Consider the following 23248-nt stretch of genomic DNA (forward strand, 5'->3'; position numbering starts at 1 on the left):
CCAGATCAAGGACTTGAAGAATAAAGGACTTTATACTAAATACAGATTGTTTTATAGAAAAATGTTATTACTAATTATTCTTATTCTGATTGTCATTTTTTTTGTCAAAAAAATAATTTAGAATGCCATTAAAAAAAAAATTAATCAAATTTTACTTTTGTCTCTATACTTTCAGCTACCACAGTTTACACACAAACACACATATCCACACAATGTACACAATATCTACAATTATTAAAAGTAGTGTTACATCCCTATAAAAAAGATTGTAATAAAACAATATATATTAAAAACTGATTGTTAGTTTTTGGCTGCTCATGTCGAGAGGTTGGCACAGCAGACCATCCGATCCGCACAGGACTTGGCACAGGTTTTAATTCGGATGCCCTTCCTGACACCACCCTTCCATTGTATCCAGGCTTGGGACAAGAACTTCATCCTGTGGCTTGGGTTTGGGCATTATAAACTTATTGTCAATTGTTAAAAACTGCTATACAAATAAAATTGAATTGAATTTGTCAGAAGAGTGTTAATTCACTCATAACTCATTTATTTTGGACCAAAGCAAATACAGTTCCTTTAAACATTATTCTAATGTCTTGAGTAGATAATCAATTATTGTAAATGGTTTGTACAAGTCACATTGAGTTAGTTCTGTTTTTAACTTATATATATATATATATATATGTGCTTTGCATATGCTGTACAATACCAACTGCGTGTCAATGAAAGAGGAAGAAGACTCAGGATGTGTGGTGGTACTGGAGGAAGACAACCAGACAGAGGCATGAAACGTGTGCCTGATGAAATGTGTGCCAAAATTGTAGACCATGTCATAATGGAAATTATGTTTTCACTATGGAAGGAGGAGGTAAAAAAGTGCAGCCAAATGTGTAATGGTCCACTTTTCCATTCATAGTTTAAACCTTTAGAAACTTTTAGAAGGGAAAGCTGTGATGACTTACATACACTATTGTGATTTTATTATATTGCATTCTATTTTCATTTTTTAAACTCAAATGCACTTGTAAGCAGTGTTGCAGGATGTTACATTTTAAAGTAACTTATTACATTACAAAATTACTGTCAGTAATCAGTTACATTACAGCGTTACTTTCTGATGAAAGTAACTCGTTCGAGTACTTCTCTGCAGAAAATGAAACTCCTTTGTGATTCCTCATGCATGTTGTTTTAGTCAAGACCTTGATCATTATTTTACCATCATCACTCAGCGAAGTTTGGCCCATAATCTGTTAACTACCCCCATCTCACCTTGTATTACGACTTTCACACACACACACACACACACAGGGACTGACTGCTGTCTGGCTCATGGATTACATAAATTGTCTGAATAACATTATATTTTTGAAAATATAATATAATGAGTACCTAAATTGCAGAACTAACTATTGCGTTAGATTACTTGTTACATCAAAAAGTTATCCAAGTACTCTACCGCGTTACTTTGTAATGTGCTACACACTACACTGTTTGTAAAAGACTTTGTTTTACATGAAATTAGAAAGAAATGTCCTCACAGTGATGCATAGCTAGAATAATGTTAAGTACAAGAAAATATGTGGCAATATTGTAACAGAAGAGATGTGCAGTGAGCTCATTCCTTGTAAAAATATGACATTGCACATCACAGTTATCTAAAGTGACATTTTCCGAACTACAGAATCACAGTTTACATCATGCAGTGCTCTATTGCATACTTTATTTTGGTTCAGATTTTAATCAAAATGTTTCAATTGCAAAGCAGTTACAAATAAAAAAATATATAGGCTACGTCTCTTGGAAAAAATCCTGTTCTATCATACATTATTGCTGCACAATAATAAATATCTCAGAACTTGAGCGCTTATACATTTTATGAAATTGCATATTTTTGTCTGTAGGAGTCAACAACAATAATAATAACAACATTTAAAAAGCATTCTTTTAGAGAAAGTGCCTCGAAGGTTTTTCTTTTATTATTCTCTTTATTTTATTATTCATTCCTATGTCTATTAAGGTTGTTGATGAGGTAAAATTAGTTAAAGGAAGAATTGTGTCGGTGTAAGTGTCTTAACTTGAGAAATTAATATCTTGATTTTACACAAATCAGTGCAACTTTTATTTCTGACTAAAGATGAGTGAACGCCAGTAGTGTTTAGGCGTATATACATTGTGCATTCATGCAAAAACATAGTGTATAGGAATGACCTAGATTCTAACAATCTCTAACGCAGAGCTCTGTTGCGACACTCATAACCGCAAACGTCAAAAAAACAAACAAAAAAAAAAACACAGCCGTTATCCGAGACGCTGATCTGATCTGGTATCAGTTTAGCTTTTTCTACGGCGGTGCGTAAAGAAGTTATTTTGTTTAAGAAAACTGGTCCCAAATCAGCTACAAAGGTAAGCAAACTATATTCTACGCATGCGCACTGTACTTGTTTCGATTTTGTCTGTAGTACTAACCTTAAGCTAGGTAGCTTATCTGTGGTGCGGTTGTCAACGGCGTGTAGCAAATTATTCCTAATTTTTTCCGTGTTAATGTATATTCAGGTTGTGACTAATATTCATTTTATAGGGCTTTCCTTTTCAAACAGTGTCATGGGAAGCTGACTTCGCTAGCTAGGTCGCTAGTTGTAGTTAGCATCATTGCTAATCGAGTGGCTGCGGGGTGTAACATCGAGTTGTTTACGTTTAGCTATACAACCAGCTAGTTGTTTCTCATGTTATCATCCAAAGAACCAGCTGCATAATCAAAATGAAATGGATATCGTAGATATTTTCTATGAAACGACACCTTCAAATTTGAAGTTCTTCAAATATCGACGTTACATTCGACTGTTTCTATCAAGCTAGCAACGCAGACTGGTAACTTAAGCTAGAGGAAGGGTAAGAGAACCATATTAGCTAACGTTGTCTAGTTAGCTATGATATCAAACCGAAAACATGTAGCTTAAAGAGTGGCGATGAGAAGGTGTGGTGAAATCTCTGTTGCTTGTGACGTGTAAAAACATTTAAAATGTGCCACATGTAATGTTTGTTGTACGTTACCTTAAGAAGACGTTTGATAAATGCAGAATTCCCCAGCTTTTATTGGTTTCCAAAAAGGCTGCCAGACAAAAATGGTTTATGCAGGAAAGATGTGCTTTCTCACCGCTATATATTTATTTGTCCTATGAATAGATGGAGAAACCTCCTTTCAAACAGACTCAATTCTGTGGAGCATGGGTAATGAAAGAGAGATTGGGAACAGGTGGCTTTGGTCATGTATATCTCTATCAGCATCAGGTGTGTCATTTAAATTTTTTTATTTGCCTGTCTTCCCTATTCCTTACCTTCATCAAACTTTGTCTAATTATAGTCTTGTCCCTTTTCAGTTTTTCAGTCTCTTTTCAGGTTACTTCTTTTGTATAAGCATATAATGAAAGCTTTTAAAATAAATCTTTTGTATTTTGGACAGGAAACATCTGAGAAAATTGCTGTCAAACTCTGTCGGCTTGAACTCAATGCAAGGAACAAAGACAGATGGAGTCGAGAGATCCAGATAATGAAAAAGTGTGTGTCTATTCCTGTTAGATTGTAGAGCATAATTTATATACAGATGACAGATAGAGGGGTTGGACAATGAAACTAAAACACCTGGTTTTAGACCACAATAATTTATTGACATGGCGTAGGGCATCCTTTTTCGGCCAATAGAGCATCAGTTTGTCTTGAGAATGACAGATTTAAGGCCTGCACAGTGGCCAGAGGGATTTTCTGCCATTCTTCTTGCAGAATAGTGGCCAGGTCACTACGTGATGCTGGTGAATGAAAACATTTCCTGACTCGCTCCTCCAAAACACCCCAAAGAATCTCAATAATATTTAGATCTGGTGACTGTTCAGGCCATGACAGATGTTTAAGTTTACTTTCATATTCATCAAACCACTCTGGGGCTTTATCATCCTGATACACAGCAACGCCTTCAGGATACAATTTTTGAATCAATGGGTGCACATGGTCCTCCAGAATAGTTCGGTAGTCCTTGGTAGTGACACGACCCTCTAGCAGAAGTATTGGGCCTAGGGAATGCCATGATGTTGCAGCCCAAACCATCACTGATCCACCCCCATGCTTTACTCTGGGCATGCAACAGTCTGGGTGGTTCGTTCCCGGATGTGGGAAAGACAGGTGACATCTGTGATGAGGTAGACTTATCAGAGAACAATACATGTTTTACATTCTCCACAGCCCAGGATTTTTGCTGCTGGCACCATTGAAACCGACGTTTGGCATTGGCGTGAGTGACCAAAGGTTTGGCTACAGCAGCCCAGCCATGTACATTGACCCTGTGGAGCTCCCGACTAACAGTTTTGGTGGAAACAGGAGAGTTGAGGTGCAGTGAGTTGGGCAGCTGTGGTTTTATGTTTTTTGGATACAATCCGGGTTAGCACCCGGACATCCCTTTCAGACAGCTTCCTCTTGCGTCCACAGTTACTCCTGTTACTGAACTCTGATATGTCACACATAATGTTGTGTGCATTGCAATATTTTGAGCAAAACAGTGCTATTACTTTGCTAATTAAACCTTCACACTTTGCTTTTACTGATGGAATGTGCAATCATTAAAGATTGGCCACCAGGCTGGTCAAATTAAGCCATAAAACCTCCAACACTAAATTGGCCAGTGTTTCAGTTTCGTTGTCCAACCCCTGTATATAAACAAGGGAATCACCACTGACCACCCAATATGATATTCCCACAATAGATGCTTAGGTGCTAATTAATTGTATATATGATCCTATTCTGTTTAGAATGCACTGCCTTTATCTGTCTATCTAAATAAATAAATAAAAATATTAGTTATTTGCCATTTATTTTTTGAGTCATTGTGGAAATACATCAATGAGTAGTACAAATGTAATTACTGATTTGTTCTGAAGCATATTTCAGTACTTTCATTTTTTTTGTTAGGTTGAACCACCTGAACGTAGTAACAGCAAGGGATGTACCTGAAGAGATGAAACACATTGCCTTGAATGACTTGCCTCTTTTAGCCATGGAGTACTGTTCCAGGGGAGACCTTCGTAAGGTGCAATGTATTCTTTTATTGTAATCCACTTATTTACACTGCTTCAGGTTATAGTGTTATCTCTTTTGATATGTCTTTTATCCATCGTTATACGTTATTCCGTTTTATATTGTAGCTTTTAAGCAAACCTGAGAATTGCTGTGGGCTCAAAGAGAGCGAGGTGCTGTCCTTACTCAACGATGTCGGTAATGTAATACCTTTGCCACTATGCCTTTATGTTTTGTTGTACTTTTATTGTTTATTAACTAAATAAGTGTAAAACTGAATTATTTTGTTTGTATTAATAGGTTCAGGAATTCAGTATCTTCATGCAAACAAAATCATTCACAGAGACTTAAAACCAGAGAATATCGTACTTCAGGAAATCAATGGAAAGGTATCCTTTTGTTTGTTTTGTTTGTTTGTGTGTGTGTGTGTGTATATATATATATATATATATATATATATATATATATATATATATATACACACACACACACACACGTGTATATAAATATCAACTCTGTAAATTTTCTTTATTTTGTGTATTTGTGGTTTAAGCTGGTCCACAAGATAATAGACCTGGGCTATGCAAAAGATCTGGATCAAGGGAGCCTTTGCACTTCGTTTGTGGGAACTCTGCAGTATCTGGTGAGTTCTTCATAAAGTAATATGTCTAGGGATATCCCTTTGACCTGGTTCTGATCTAAACTAATTTGTATATATAAATTTGGTGTAGCGATGAGGACTGGTATACATGGTTTTGCCCTGGTGTGTTTTATTTTTAGCCCCAGGTCCTTTACATTTACTCTTACAAGAGCATTTAACAGCCTAAGTACAGAGCAGTGCTAAACTGCTAAACCAATAATCAATACTAAATTGCATGGTTGTATCAACATGATCATTTGTGAAAGCGATAACATTTTAAAGAGCTCCTTGTTTAACAATCACACCTGGTTTGTTTTAGGCCCCGGAGTTATTTGAGAGCAAACCCTACACAGTTACCGTGGACTACTGGAGCTTTGGCACAATGATTTTCGAGTGTATTTGCGGTTTTCGTCCATTTCTACACAACCTGCAACCTGTGCAATGGTATGTGGCAACTTCTGACTATGACTGTGTAGCCTGAAGTGCGTGAGTATTTAAGACTTCTAAATATTCCTCTTTTCTGTAACATAGTCAAGCTACATACATACAAGTTGTGTCTGGGATGCTGATATTGCTCACGTTACCAGGATGTTATGTAAAAAACAAAACCAGACTCTTTCTCATCAGAGCCACATCACACTGCCCAGACGTTGGGTATTTTCACACATTCCAAAGTGTCTTATACAACAGCAGTTTTCAATGACTATGCAGTTTCATTAGTAAATGATGTTGTATTTTATCACATTAGATTTTGCTGATGTGGAAGTCTGAGAAATTAGATAGTCTCACTAGTGACCAGAATTGGCTGGTTTTCAGCTTGATAAGTCATGATGGGTAAACTTTAGATATACGCGATTGAGTGCACAAGCTTTTAAGAGGTGCAACAGAAATGCATTTTATTGCATTACATTATCAAAAGTCACATCTGTTAAAAAGCCTCAGATTAGACTTTAGATTAACTATGTGGGTGAATTGGTTTCAAAATCACTTATTACTCAGGCACACACACACACACACACACCAGTCTCAAAAACACAGTAAGCAAAAATAATTGTCAAAAAATTGCAATCGAAACCTGCAAACGATCAACATTCGCTCATTGTCAAGTTGAGTTCTGAGACTTTAAAGGCATTTGAGGTACTAAAACTTTGCCTTTAATTTATCATTTAACTAATTACACACTGGCATTCCATGTGGTAGGAGCGAAAAAAGTTATTTAGGTGTGTTTAGAAGTAATAATTATGATTGATGACGTAACACCGATGATCTAAACGAATCTGTTGCTTAGTAAAATGTAGCTTTTAAATTTCTGTATTAAAAAAAAACTCCTTTTGAGTTTTGACATATTTTGTTAAAGGTTCAAGGTCTTAAAATTGTAACAAAAATATATTGATAATGTAAATATCAAATCAGGATATTTATAATCACAATATAGATCGAATTACCTGGGTATCGAGTGGTGAGTGATGACAATTTTGCCATTGCTACATTGCCATTTCTGTCAGCGACATACATTTGTGTAACATATGTGATGAGGAATCAAAGTAATATCCCTTGCACAGACTTGCCAGTCTACTGAGAAGCCTTGTGGTGTTAAATGAAAATCCACACAGGGGTGAGGTGTTACAGGCCAAGGGGAAGCACCCTGTTCTTGATGCATGATTTTGCATGCAAACAGTTGTTGCATATCATCAGTGCCATAAATGTATTTCACAGCAGGAGTTTTGCTATTTATAATTATTTCAAGGTAAAATGTGCTTTAATTGATTAAAAAAGAAATTTGTCATCGGCACTCATACTTTATTTTGAATTTCGTTTAAAATGCAAGAGCGCATCACACTTAACAAAACAATCGTGATTTAATTTTGTATATTTCCTCATACCAGAGGTACACCGCTGCCAGCAACACAGGAACACAGGATACATTCCATAAGCACATTTAGAAGGTGCTAGTGAAATGTTTTTAGAATAGAGTGTGATTTAAATACAGCACACAGGCATTGACTTTACTATGTGTTTTGCACTGCTTTCATTCAATCCATATAAAAAATTGGCATGCATGTTTATAGCCAAAGGGTTGCAATAACTACTTTTAGATATTCACGATAGAGGTCTGCTGTAAATCCTGGATAATCTGAAAATGTTGACATCTAGTTTACAACAGACCATTTCATTATTTCATTATTTTTACATGTTGGCATAGGGTTAACTAAACAAGGCTACGGGCCATGTGTTTGCCATAACACTTCTTTTGGTTCTTTTTGCATTAGCCTAACTTTTTAGACTGTTCAGTAAGCATTGAGTCAGCAACAAGTTTGTAAACCAAACCAAACTAAGTTTGCTACTTCCTCTGTATGCAACTACCTTTGAATTCTACTGTGAGTGAAGAAGTAGAGCTTAGAATGAGTATTAAACACCTCAGGGAATTTTGCCTTACTAGTATTTTATATCACAATATTGAAGACAACAACTGTACATATATTACAAACTAGTAGTTGTATTGCTCAGTAAGAATTGAGACTCTCTGGGCCAAGTGCATAACAGGAATTCTGCTATCAGATCTTTTTTCTGTACTCTAAAGAAAATAAAACCTCACAAGGAAACAGCTCTGACTGCTACAAAGTGTTAACATTGAATTCTAGCCAAAATGCTAAACAATATCATTATAAAAAACTTTACCAAGTAATTTTTATTCATAGTAGTATACAGCACAATGTGAGCATTACCCACACTGTAAATGAACTGTAAATATACACTCACCATCCACTTTAAAAAGGAACACTTGCACATTCATGCTGGTAACAAATCAGCTAATTGTGTGGCAGCAGCAAAATGCATACAGTCATGCAGCTACAGGTTGTTGGCTAACAGGAGTGGAACCTTGTGTGGTTTTCTCCTGTTATATCTAATCCACTTTTGGCCTGCATCTTCATGATTTATTTGTGTTGTGCTGCTGCCATATGATTAGCTGATTGGATAATTACATAAATGAACAGGTGTGCATGTGTTTCTACTGAAGTGACCAGTCAATGAATGCTCAAAGCTGTGCTGTTTTATTTTGTAGTTAAATGATCGAGCATTCAGATCACACTGCATTTACGTCTTTGCTTATTTACTTGACAACAATCCCAGATTGCTGTATGAGTCACTCCCATTGGTCACGTTCCCACTTTGTAAAATAGTTTAAAATAAAACACTAGTAATTGAACAATTAGGCCAAAGATTTTTATCATACAGCTCAATCATTCTCTCATCAGTCTTTCACATTTTCTGCATTCCAATATCATACCACACCGCTTGCCCAATTCCAGCCAGTCAAAGGCTATTGGAGGGAGACTGTCAATCAGAAATCGTAGGCATTACACAGAGACTTTGAGAACAGATTAAAAGCTACAGAGAAGTATACCAGAAGTGTGTTATGATTAAAGAATAAGAACCTTTGACAACAATAAATTATATTCTATAAAATATATATGTAGTTTCATTTATTTTTTATTATTATACAGTAGTTAACATTCTATTTATGTACAACCTCTTTAAACTTTAAGCGTTTTAAAATGAGGAAAAGCAACTCTTTTGTTACAAAAAACTTAAATAAATGTTTTGGTTGAAACAATTTAAATCATCTAAGAGAATCGTGATCTCAGTTCTCATGGAGAAAAACTTAGATTTTTCAAACAAGAATTGTGCAGCCCTAATTGTTTAGGACAGAGCTTAGGGCTGGACGATATGGCAAAAATTTATATCACGATATATTTCTTCATTTTGGTCGATACGATATAATTCCGATATCGATATGGACAATATTAAAAAGCCTCAGGAAAAAACTGCCGAGGACACACACAATGGATGTTTGCAAACTGAATTTGCAAAGTCTATACTACCTCCAGGCTCCTCCTATTAAAATTATATAATTTTTAAAAATAAAAACAGTACAAAAAAAGGTTCACTTTTTATTTGTATTTAGCTTTTACAAACAAGAAATGTGAAATAAACTATCAAATAAATAAAACTCAGACTCAGCTTATTAACAATAATATATTTTCATTTAAACTAGAACAGGCTGATTAATCATATAAATTAACAAAACAAACAAACTGCTTCAGCCAGGATAAAGAAACAAAAATAATAAAATAAATAAAGAGTGAGCAACAACAAAAACACATTGCTCTGGCCAGAACATTGTTGAGTGTTGATGACACCCTATGACAGACTCTAGAGGTTTCTAGAAAGGGGCAAATACTTTTCCATGGCACTGCACAGCTTTTTCTTATTTTCCTGTAACTTTCAGCTCCACCATTTCTTCTTCCTCCTTTTCATTCACTGAAATTATTATTAATTTGCTCAAAGAAATTCGCTGCATCGAGAAAGGATCAATATCTATCCCTCCATAAATTAAAAGTGAAGGTGTCTATGTGATGGTGTAATGTTGCTCGCGGCAGCATAACAGCCCATTAATTCAGGCTCGTGTAATAATGAGATGGACAAACTGCTCGATGCCCGTTCTTTTATTTGCTGCATTGTCAGGTCATGGTACAACCTTTCGGGTGGATCCCGCACTTAAATCCAACTACTTAAGTGCGGGATTCACTAAAAACTACTGAAAAGAAAACAAAACTCAGCCTCTATATCCCAGCTTACATCTCGCATTCGCGTTCACACAGAGGACCTCATTACCCACAATGCATCTCCTGCAGTGAACTACACTCCTGTAAACGGCTGTCGTAAATCAACCTCTCTCTCCCGCAACAACACGCTCTTTGTCTGCGGCGCCTGTGCGATCAAAAAACTTCCGGTACTGCAGATGGCCAGTTCGCCACTGTATATATACTCAGCAAAAAAAGAAACGTCCTCTGACTTTCAACTGTTTTTACTTTGTATGAACACTAAAAGAGTCAACACCATAAGACATGAACTAAAAATGTTTCACAGAGTGGCCCTGAATGAAGGGAGGCTCAAAATCAAAAGTACCAGTCAGTATCTGGTGTGGCCACCAGCTGCTTGAAGTACTGCAGTGCATCTCCTCCTCATGGACTGCCTATTGCGGACAGTCTGAGCACTGATGGAGGGATTGTGTGTTCCTGGTGTGGCTCGGGCAGTTGTTGTGGCCATCCTGTACCTGTCACGCAGGTGTGATATTCGGATGTACCGATCCTGTGCAGATGTTGTTACACGTGGTCTTCCACTGCGAGGATGATCAGCTGTCCTTCCTGTCTCCCTGTAGCGCTGTCTTAGGCGTCTCACAGTGCGGACATGGCGATTTATTGCCCTAGCCACATCAGCAGTCCTAATGCCTCCCTGCAGCATGCCTAATGCACGTTCACGCAGATGAGCCGGGGCCCTGGGCATCTTTCTTTAGGTGTTTTTCACAGTCGGTAGACAAGTCTTTTTAGTGTCCTGCGTTTTTAGAACTGTGACATTAAATGCCTACTTTCTGTAAGCTGTTAAGGTCTCAACGACTATTCCACAGGTGCATGTTAATTAATTGATTATGGTTAATTGAACATGCATGGAAAACATTGTTTAAACCCTTTACAACGAAGATCTGTAAAGTTATTTGGATTTTTACAACATTATTGTTGAAATACACAGTCCTGAAAAAAGAACGTTTCTTTTTTTTGCTGAGTATATATTCAAATGTATATCGAAATATCGGCAAAGTGTTTAAAAATCGTATTACCGTTATTGAAAAAAAATATATCGCGATATATATTGATAGCAAATTATTGTCCAGCCCTAACAGAGCTCCTCCGGGCAAAGTCTCATCAGTGCATGGTTACATTTACTTTTATTTGTATCAGTGCTAGAGAATTACTGCTGCTGCTGTTTTTTTTTTTTTTGTTTTTTTTTGTTTTTTTGCCTTATTTTTTGGAATATATTTTATGCTAATGAGTATCTATCTGCAACATTATATTATCCACATTTAAATAAGCAATCAAAGATCTGATACATTAATGATGAATATGTGGTACAATCTAGAAATGGTGCTGTGCATTATGTAGCAATGCACAATTGTGGGGCAGCAGCAAAATGCATAAAGTTATGGAGATACAGGTCAAACGCTTCAGTTTATCTGGATCTTTTTGTGACGTTAACCGTGACATGGCTGCAGTTGGCTTAAGTATTTCATGAACTGAATTTTTTTTTTTTTTTTCCAAACAAATGACCTTATCTTTCTATAGTTTTTCGTTAAGTGACAGGAATGAGTTTTTCCTGTTATCTTATTCTCAACAAGAGTTTAAATTTTGTGTATGCTAAGATTATTTCTTGCTCACCACAGTTGTAAAGAGTGACTAATATGTGTTGCTTTATTCTTCCTGGCATCTCAAACCACTGTGGTCTTTTTGCTCTGACCTTTCTTCTAGAAAGGCGTTTTTCACACTTGCAACCCTTGCTCACATTTTTTTTTTTTATTCACACCATTCAGTGGAAAGTCTATAGTTAGGTTTCCATCCCATAGCCAGAGATCACTTTTTCATTTCGACATTTGATGTAAACATTAATTGAGGCTTTTGATGAGCAGGTACACAGGTGTTGCTGTTGCAGTGACCAATGAGTGAATATTAAATGCTGTGCTGTTCTGTAATTTTTGTCTGAATTTCAGCTAGAGGTGGCAATTACATGGTTAACATGTGTTAACATACATAATTAACAAGGTGTTAACAAGATCAGTGACCACATCCTGTTTTGAGGTGGTTACAAATACCCTACCAAGAAACATTGTGCATTTGATGAATCCAGTTTCTCGTGGGAACCTAATATAATATAATTTTATGTAACTGAGCAATCTATCTGCAAAATATTATGTTACACATTTAAATGAGCTGTGAAAGATGAATGTGTTATGATCTAGAGATGGTTCTATGCAAACTGTTTGTTGGGTAAAATATGGTTCAGTATAGGGCTGTAGCTATCAAATATTTTAGTAATCGAGTATTCTACCAAAAATTTGATCGATTAATCGTGTAAAATGTACTTTTGCTTAATTAAACAGAAATTTTAAATATATAGGAGAAACAAAGATTAATTGGTTTTATTTTTAGAAAAATCAACTTTTATTTTTTAAATGCATACTCACAATACGAGGAATAGCTTAAAGTTGACTGAGCTGAATTAAGTGCATTACAGTGCCATATATGCTTATTTTAAAGCATTTTAAGGCACACATTAAAATAAATAATTATACAAAAACATTAAGATGTGCAACTTAACTTTCAGGACTAAAAGTTTCTAAATTTACAGCTCAGGCGTAACATAAGCTTTTACTGACAATTTCTGTTGCTTGCTCTTGCTGGTTTCTTCATCTCTTGGCTCGCTGATATTTTTATCACTCCCTTCCATTTCGCAGCCCGCAACAGAACGCTTCCTCAAATCAATACACAGCTAACTGTTTGCGTCTTCTTCCACTTTGTGGGTGACGTAAACGCTTTTTCTTCGTCTGTGTTTACTGGCGGCTTGTATAATGGCTGTATAAAACATAACGCAAGCTTTTAAAATAAATTAAAAGAAGCTTCAAGGCAGAAGATTTTGCCTCGATAATTTTTTGTAATCGAATTACTAGAGAAATCATTTTAGCCCTAGTTCAGTATTATACAAATGTGCACCTGGAGGAACATGAGAATATTGAGTTAATGGAGTTTTATATTGAGCAGTATAACTGTAATAAAATTAAGTTGTATATGTGTAGTTTCTGACTTTACAGAGACACCTATATCAATTTAATTCTAATCTTCCTTTCAGTTATCGTTTGACAGGAACCATTTCCTGACATGGTCATTGATTGAATTTAGCGAAAGCTTACAGAAACACTGTTGTATATTTAGTGTTTTTAATCACCCTTGTCATCATTGTGCATTAGGACAAGCAAAGTACGTAACAAGGGCCCAAAAGACATCATGGCTATAGAGGATATGAATGGAGAAGTCAGATTTTCAACTCACCTCCCTTACCCCAATAATCTCAGCAGGTAAAAAATATACTTCATCTTGTGTTCAACATCTGTACAAAGTGCTAGACATCCTTCAGCTGAATGTCCATGATTCTCAAAGAGAAATTTAGTGTTGTTTACTGCTCTCTACCTTTAGCACACTGTTGGAGCCTTTGGAGTGTTTGCTACAGTTGATGCTGAAGTGGGATCCAGTTCAGAGGGGAGGAGTACTAAACTCTGATACTATACAGCCCCCGTGCTTTGCACAACTTGATCAAATTCTGAACATGAAGGTCAGTCGGTCCGAATCTAATGACCACGTGCGCCATACATGTGTGCTTTGTGGTATCGATAGCGAGTATTGCCAGCAGATGGCTCTCTTTGACCAACATACAGTACATGTTTTTTGTAGGTTGTTCACATCTTGAACATGACTACAACCGCGGTTCATTCTTTTCGTTTGAGCCGTGAGGAGACCCTTCACTCCCTGCAGCAGGCTATTGAGAATGTGACGAAAATCGAACAAGGGAATCAAGAGCTTCTGCAGGAGACAGGAGTCATGCTAGACCCAAGAAAGCCTGCAGCACAATGTGTCCTGGATGGAGTCGTAAGAGATTTCTGGGTTTTATATTTCTCTCTTTCTATTTGGTTTGAATCTCTTCTCTGATTTGTTGCTTTTTTCACTTCTGGGTATCAGAGAGGATGGGACAGCTACATAGTGTATCTGTTTGATAAGAGCCTAACCAAGTACACTGGACCATTTACTGCCAGACCTCTTCCAGAGAGTGTGAACTTCATTGGTGTGTATATCTAGAAAATTTGCTATTTGCTTTTTTCATAGTAATTTGAAATTATTTAGTCTTTTAATCTCAGTGGCGTTTGATCTAGGGTGCTAATCAAAATTTTTAGAGAAAAGTAAAATATTACTGTTGTTTATTACTATGTCTTCGATTTCAGTGGGGTGGGATGGGAGGCACTTAGCCCTCTCACTTTAATCACGGCAGTAGAAACATGCCCCACTGTTCTCACTCTTAATAAAATGTTTTTTTTAACATGATTAATATATATGAGGTTTTGTCAGTATGTATAGACCCATGTATTCTTGGCTTTTTATGCATCATTTTAAGTACGTGAGACCAAGACCCAGCTTCCCTTGAATGCCCTCAAGAAAGTTTGGGGTGAAGCAGTGAGCTACATCTGTGGCCTCAGGGAGGACTACAGCCGCCTTTTCCAGGGCCAAAGAGCTGCCATGTAAGTCAAGTATAGGACAACATGTTCCAATTAATTGAGGTTTATGTTTACCTTTCAAGCTCGATTATCTTTTGTCTTTTCATGTTCCTTTGTGCTTTTCTACAGGTTAAGCCTTCTTCGGTACAACACTAACCTCACTAGATACAAGAATATGATGTTTTCATGTTCACAGCAGTTAAAAGCCAAGCTAGATTTCTTTAAGAGTAGCATCCAGTATGACCTGGAGAAGTACAGTGATCAGATGCAGTATGGAATATGTAAGTCCTATTAATTTTTTTTTATTATTATTTTATAGTTGCAGTTAAACTCTGGTATAATGCATTGTCCAGGCAATACAGTAAATAAAGCATAATCTAAATTATTTCTTCTATGTAGCTTCTGAAAAGATGTTAAAGGCTTGGCAAGACAATGAAGAGAAAGCTGCTGCATTTGGACAGGTACATTTAAAAATTAGATCTTAATTCTTATAAGATGGCATGGTGGCATAGTCGTTAGCAATTTGGCCTTGAACCTTCAGAGTCGAGGGTTCGATCTGTGGTTTTCTCTGGGACTCGTGCCCTAAATCTTTAGGGATAGGAAGGGGGAAATCCCTGCGACCCTGTTAAGTGGTATAGAAGATTGATTGATTGATTGATTAATTAATGAAAATAATTTTTCCTTTAGCCTTCAGTTTAAACATAATAGGAAAATAGAGAATGTGCAGTGACATCTTCCGAAGCTGAAGCAGCTGTAATGACAGATGATTTTTTTTCTTTTTTAAAGGTTGCAGAGATTGGCCATCTAGATGAAGAGATTATGGCCTTGCACTCAGAGATTGTGGAGCTTCAAAGAAGTCCTTATGCCCGCCGCCAAGGAGATGTCATGGAGCAGCTGTAAAGATTTTTTTGCACTTTTCCAGTTAAAAATGTGTCTATTTTTATATTTGTTTAACATTATCCTTCACTTCTTTTTAGTGAGGAGAAAGCCATTGAACTCTACAAACAACTTAAAGCAAAGTGCAAAAGTAAGTAGTGCTATGAATAAAAATATAAAAAGCATGATGAGGGTGATCTGATAAAGGAAATTCTGTAGTATGATGGGTCCCTTCAATTGTGTTAAGTCACTTTTAAAACAGGAAATCAGGGATTGGAGCATTACTAATGTTGATGCTTGACTAATATTCATTCAGTAGCATTCAGGGTACACAACACCTTCTGCTGAATCTAAAAACAAACAGTAATTTAGAAAGCTGTCTAAATAATGCCACAATTTTGTAACACAATTTTGCAAAGGGCATATATTCTCAGAAGCTGTCTCTAAACTATACAAACGGATGGTGTTTGATGCTGAAGAGCTGCTACTACAAATTGATACCAACCTTTGTAGAAAATAATTGTTTGGACAAATGCAGAATTAATCTTTTAAAAAATTTCAGATTTTTCATTGAAAGAGGAATATCAACAACACAGATTGTGTTCTCACTGGCATATTGTAGAGTTCACAATGCCATGAGATTGCCCAGAAGTTGTAAAATAGCTATTTTAAATTCATAAGCCTGTTATCTGTTTGTATTCTTTTTTTTTTTCTCCACAGTGAATGACTCTCAGCATGGCTACAGTGACAGTTCTGAGATGGTGAAAGTAATCGTTCAAACCGTACAAAACCAAGACAAAGTACTGAAGGATCTCTATGCACATCTCAGGTAAAGATTTTAAACTAATCTCTGGCTTTATATTGAAGACATTTCATAAATATGAAACTGAAACAACATGATCATTTATATATTTCTTTTTTAGCTCAGTGTTCACATCAGTCTGTTCATGTTTCCTCTTGTCTAGCTAGAGTTAAATGTTGATGACATGTCTAGCCTAAATGACTCAACCTTGCAGATGGTCTACAATTCATCCTACTGTATAAGCAGCAGCTTTATTGAAAAGCAGGCAATTCCCCGTTTTTAAACACTGTGTGTGCGTCACACCTGTAAGAAGCATACAAATTCCACGTTCCGTTTTTTTCTAGCGTCATCCTGTTCTTGTTTTTATCTCATGTTTCTGTTTGGGTTTGAGTGACAGCTAAGGACAGTATGGTTTCATATTTTACAGCTGTAATCCACAAACTTGTTACAGGTTTCTTATGATAACATATCATTGTTTAACTGCATACCAACTTAAATGCCAATCAAAACTGAAAGAAACAGATGAGATCAGGATGGTGCCACAGGACAAAACGTAAAAGTCAATACTTTACAGGTTTTTTATTATCTAGAGCAATGTGCGGACACCATCCTTTTCATATGCTGTTAGGTCTGAGCGATATGGTGGACAAATTTACCACAGTATTTTTTTCTTTTCGTATCAGTTGATATTAATAATTATTTATCATAAATATGAGCTATTACAAGATTTAATTTTTTTCATAAACAGCAGGAGAAAAAGGTTTAATTATACTGCTTTATTTTTTTAATCAAGATGCACAAGGATGTAAAGGTATTTACTCTTGGAATGGTCTCACTTAAAGTCACATTAAATAAAGAAAGCAAGTAAAATCAGCTGGTGTACAGACATTTATAACATCAATAAGATGTAATAAATGTTAAAAATATAAACTCTCAAACTTAGGAAAACAATCGTGTAGGTGAACTGTAAAATATATTTGTGTGTATTCCTACATAGTTCTCAGAGCACTAAGACCCTGCCATACTGCCGAGCCAATTTGTTTTTTTGTTTTTTTTTATTATTATTATTTATTACTTTTTTTTTTTATTGATGATTTATCATGGGAGTGGTTGCGTCGTGATGCATATGCTGTTGCACCCTATATTTTCTGGGGAAAGAAGGCTGCACTTGAAGTGGTAAAGTGCCTGCCCTATCATCCGGAGATCATGAGTTGGATCCCCGGGTGATGCTGTAACCTCTCGCAGCCAAGGGTCTAGAGAGAGCTGATTGGCAGAGCTCTCAGGGGAAGGATGAGAGGTATTTAGTGCTCCCACATAAAACACGGCTCTACAGCCAACCAGGGGCGTCTATGAGCTCACGCAAGTGGAAAGAGTGGATATTGCTGTCCTCCGAGTGTGTTGAGTTGCTTCCAACGGTGGGTGAACGAGCAGTTAAAAAAAAAAAAAAGCAGTCAGTGACGTCACGTGGTTCAGAAGGAACATGTGATCGTCTTTGGCCCTCCCGACTGAGGTGTAGTAGCTTAATGTGGGAGTTCCTAGTGACGGGGAGTAATTGGACATGACTAAAAATAGGGAGAAAATCTGGGAAAAATCCAAAAGATAAATAAAAAATAGCATTTTTTTCATGGACGCGGCCTCTGGTTTTGTTCAGATGTGTGGACTCCTAATGCATTGGCCTTAGCCAGCCATGCTATTGAACAATTTTTAAGCATTACTGACAAAGTGTATATAGCAGTATGTATTATCGTTCTATGAACCAGACCTATATAGTAACAATTTATGTAGACAGAAAATTGAAGTGCAGAAGAACATAGAAGAATGTTTTTTATATGACTCATATAATGTGATCAGAGCTCTAAACCACCAAACTGAGAATGAAACATCAATGAGTGCTAGAACAAATAATGCAAACATTTGAGAAAAACCTTAAAAGCATATGAAATCCAAATTTAGCCTTTGTCAAAAGGGTTAGAAGGTTTATCATAAACACCATTTAAACAATTTGAGGAAGACATTGTCCAAAACACTCTGACAATGATGCAGACATTTAAGACATTAAAACATTTACACAATTAAGGTAGAAAGACCAGCTAATATATTTTGACAAAGTAATTTAGAAAAGTGACACAACTTTCTAGTTATTGTACATTTCTACTTAAGTGTGTTGGCTCACTGTAGCCTTTACAACATAGTTAAAGAGCCTTTTCCTCTATTCGTTTTTTCCTGTGGCGTCTCGTTGCTGTCTGCAACCATCTTTGCTTCAGATTGATATTAAATGCTACGTGATTCAGCATTTAACAGAGGAAATGCAAATCATGCAGTTATGTTTAACAGTCAGCAGGTGGCAATATTCATGCATGTATGCCATGCAGAATTGTAAAGTGGAATTACAGACATTTGTTGTGGAATGTGGAGTAAAGATAAAAAAGTAGCCACTAATAAAACTACTAGGGTAAATTACAGATACAATTAAAGATGAAAACTGTACTACTTAAGTATAGAAATGAAGTAAATGTACTTGACTATCTTACACCTCTTGCCTTGGGTGCAGTCATAATTCTTTTTCATCCCAAAGGTGTCCATTGGGGTTGAGGTCAGGGCTCTTTGGAGGACAGTTGTGTTTTTTCACTTCAGACCTGGCAAACTTTCATTGAGCTATTTTTGCGCACAGTCGCATTGCCATGCTGGAACAGGTTTGGGCTCAGACCCTTTGTTCCAGTGAAAGAAGTGGTAAACAGTTGTATACAGTTGTGTGCTTCCAACTTTGTGTTTGGGGAAGAGTGTGATGGGCCTACCAGCCTTTGTCCAATGTCTATTAACAAACTGTAACTTATTTGTTTAATCATTGTTTCTTTTTTCCAGTAAAATTCTACAGAGCAAACAGAAGATTATTGAATTGTTCCCAAAGATTGAAAAAACTCTGGAGAACATTAAGGAAGCAGACGGAACTGTTATGCAGATGCAGATGAAGAGACAGAGGGAGTTCTGGCACTTACTGAAGATTGCATGTGTGAGTCTTGCACTTTAACTGATATCAAATAAATCAAGACAATGAAACTTTATGCAAACATCCTAGCATAGTACTTGGTAACGCATTTTCGGCTGCTTGAAAATGCTGTGTTAAGTAAGTAGCGGATTTGTGTATTCTCGCAGGCGCAGAACACCACCCGTAGCAACAGTGCAGATGTATCCTCATCTCTCTGGCCTCAGCATGCTCAGCAGTCCTGCTCTCCTCGCCTGCCCGTGTCCCTGCCAGCTACACATGACATGTAACTCCTTACTGCACACATTTCAGTTAACACATACTGGCTGTGAGTTTTTTTTTTTCCTTTTCTTTTTCTTTTCTTTCATGACTTTATATTATTCTTATTTCCAGTGAAACGGTCAACCATCTCCTGGAGGAGAATCAGAAGTACTTAACCCAGCTCACAAGTCTGTTGCAAGAGACAACTGAGGAGAAATCTGAGAGTATAATGGTGAGATCAAAGTCTTTTACTTTAATAATTCTGCCTAGAATGATAAATAAATAGTAATTAGAGATGGTCAGATAGTAAGCTGATATAAATAAACACATAAAATAAAGCATTTTGCAGTAGTATACATTATGAAAGACTGGTGAACCTTTAAAAGCACCTGTCTATAAAGCAAGCAGCAACATATTTAGCCATTAATTAATCGAGAGCTATGTGCTAAAATTACAGCTACACTTAATTTCACATATTTCCTTTTTAGTGAATGAAAATTTGGAACTTGGGGTACTTTCGCATTAGACGCAATTGATTTGTACCGTGTCCAGGGAACAATTTAAAAATGTTAAGTGTACTCGGAAACGATCCTGGCCCTAATGTGAAAGTTCCCTTAATAAATGTAGTTGAAAAAGAAGATCCAAACTGATCACACTTTCTGACTACTATCCAACAAGGTTCAGGTTAAGGTTGAAAAAATTGTGATGGCATCATAAATCATAAAAACCCTCAGGCAATCATTCCACTATGAAACCTGAATATAAAAATGTGTACTAGTGGGATATTAAAAACTTTGATAATCATTACTAATCATTAATTTGATCGTCATGTCGGTATGGCTTTGAAAAAACATTATCTTTGCTTTAAGTTTGTGTTTCTGTTCTTTACAGGATCAAGACTGGAGCTGGACTAAATATGAATCTCTGTTTGCAAAATTACAGCGTATTTAAATTTTGTTCATGTTATGCTAATCTTCACCTGATTGGATTTCTGTTGGCATATATGGGTTTTCATCACAGTAATCTGCCAATATCATGTTTATCATCTAGTGTCGTGGCAACATAATGACACATATAGATATGTATTTTTACTTGCCGTAATGCCACCTTATACAAGCAAAGCTTTTACATACACTTTTAAAAAGTTGTTCTTAAAACCAGGCCTCAGGGCATGCCAGACAATCGAGACGTTTGCTCTATGCCTCACACGACACAGGAATAAAGAAAACAAATGTGGACTGTCCTGGGGTCAGAAAACTGGTTGGACAACCACTGCTTAAATACACAAGTATTTATTTATTATAAAGAAAACAGTAATCTACTCTGTACGGGCTGATTTTATGTGGATTTGGTGTCTTTCTATTTCTCAGCATCTGCACTTTAGAGGCTCACTGTGAATGTTGGATTTTTACTACCAAGAAAGGGCACTGGTCTGTATCAAGTCAGTGTGTGTATAGGAGTGATATCCTTGAAAGTTAAAATAATGAAAAAAGTCAAAGAATGAAAACAGCAACGATCTGGCTGAATCTAGCACAGGAACACTGTTTCTAATCGAAATCCTCCTATCCATGAATTTAACAGTTGTTCATTACAACAAGCCTGTTACTGGCAAGTTGTCATGTGCCTGGGAAATACAGTAGGAAACTGAAGGTGCTGAATTATTATTATTATTATTATTATTTTTTTTTTTTTTTTTTTGGTAAATAAAGAAGTGTCATAGTGTCATCAGTGCAATGCCTGTAGGAAGGCGTGTTAAGTGTCAGTTTGGGGATTTAAGAATGTCACTATATTAATCTTGGTTCTCTGTTGTTTTTGAGAATGTAGGATCTTTGTTTCAATAATCAGCTCTGCACAGAAGGTTAACAGTTTAACAGTTCTTTGTTATTTCATCATCAAATAATGTTTGGCACAATGATAAGTTGTTACATTTTCTTAACTAAAATATTCTCTAGTTCAATCGTTTATTGTACATTACAAATAAAAAAGTAATTAAAATGTTATTTGTGTCTGTTATCATGTGTAATTCTAAAAAACAGCAATATATGGCACAAAAGAACAGCTGTAAACCAATGTGTGCTTAAAAGGACCATATGTGTTTCCGGAAATGCTTTACTATGAATCTGCTAAGTACAGACAAAACTAGTGACAACTACTGTATCTACTGATTTCGCTTTTTACTAATGTCCAAAATATGTAAATATTTTACCCACTTATAAAACCTAATGCCTTTCACACGCCGGTAATGGTTATATTGGCAATAGTTTATAACCCTAGACTCTAATAGGTTTAAAGCTTTTAACTAATGAATTAACGAGAGCTTGAAGTGCAAAGTAGCACTATGCAATCTGGTGTCGCTGTTCCTACCACCGCTGCTAATGCAGTAGCCTGCCTGCGGCCAATCTAGTCTGTGTGAGATATCTATGGTTTAGACTTTAAAGACGGTGGCAGTGAGCTTCATTCAAGAGTCACACTTTTGCCTGCTTTTGTCTTTGCTAATCACTGATTCATTTATTATAGCTATATTGTATTTTTTTTTTTATCATACATGAACGCCTTTATCTTCGCCGTAAATTAAACAAACAAAAGTCCAGTGTGTTTTTCAGGAAAATGGAAGCATTAGCTGGAAGAGTATCTACTGTAAAAAAGAGAACTTGTGGTGTAGTATTTCTTACAATTTCCTTCTGCAGATCCAGACTAAGACTATGACTTCGAATGAGAAATGCTATGGAAAAGGTAAGAAATACTGTATATACACATGGGAGTTACGAATGACATAGTCAGTTATAGTGCAATAACAGCAGAGTTACTGTATCATACTGTATCACTGCATCATAATCATAACACATTTAAGAAATTTTTGTATAAAATGTATAACGTGAAACGTGGATGAAGTAAGTAGTGTTTCATTAATGACGTGGCAAAATAGTTCTGGGTGAAACAAATGCATTTTTTAAAATATATGAAAGGAGGGAAAAAAGTATGAGGAATAAAACTGTAAAGCTTACAGGCAGTCTCCCATCCAAGGACTAACCAGGGCCAAGCCTGCTTAGCTCTCTACCTGATATGGACATAAGTGAAAGTTGGTTTGAACGAAGGCCTATTTGAACAATTAAAATGCATTTTTTTTTTTTTTAATAAATAAAAATTATGAGGAATAAAACTAAAAAGCTTACAGCATCTGGTATTCCCAGGCAGTCTCCCATCCAAGTACTAACCAAGGCCAAGCCTGGTTTAGCTTCCAACTTCAGCCCGTATCCAGCACTCTCTACCTGATATGGCCATAAGTGAAAGCTGGTTTAAACGGAAGCCTATTTGAACAATTAAAATGCATTTTTTTAAATGGATTATTAAAAAATAATAATAATAATAAATAAATAAAAACTTTGAGGAATAAAACTGAAAAGCTTACAGTACCTGGTATTCCCAGGCAGTCTCTCATCCAAGTACTAACCAAGGCCAAGCCTGCAT

At 36.2% G+C, this 23248-nt stretch overlaps 1 protein-coding gene across 1 annotated transcript; it reads left to right on the forward strand.

Moving 5' to 3' along the window:
- Positions 1–2451: 2451 nt before the first annotated feature.
- On the forward strand, positions 2452–21779 carry chuk (component of inhibitor of nuclear factor kappa B kinase complex). Its single transcript, XM_053502148.1, has 22 exons — positions 2452–2892; positions 3187–3291; positions 3464–3558; positions 4960–5077; positions 5193–5262; positions 5365–5453; positions 5618–5707; positions 6024–6148; positions 13563–13670; positions 13789–13924; positions 14044–14238; positions 14329–14431; positions 14759–14882; positions 14988–15139; positions 15258–15319; positions 15645–15754; positions 15836–15885; positions 16455–16563; positions 19399–19546; positions 19690–19805; positions 19913–20012; positions 20672–21779. Exons 2-22 carry the CDS (start codon positions 3187–3189, stop codon positions 20729–20731), a joined length of 2265 nt encoding a protein of 754 aa, XP_053358123.1. The 5' UTR covers positions 2452–2892; the 3' UTR covers positions 20732–21779.
- Positions 21780–23248: the final 1469 nt, after the last annotated feature.

Source organism: Clarias gariepinus, chromosome 8 (assembly GCF_024256425.1).
Source record: "Clarias gariepinus isolate MV-2021 ecotype Netherlands chromosome 8, CGAR_prim_01v2, whole genome shotgun sequence".
Classification (NCBI taxonomy): Eukaryota; Metazoa; Chordata; class Actinopteri; order Siluriformes; family Clariidae; genus Clarias; species Clarias gariepinus.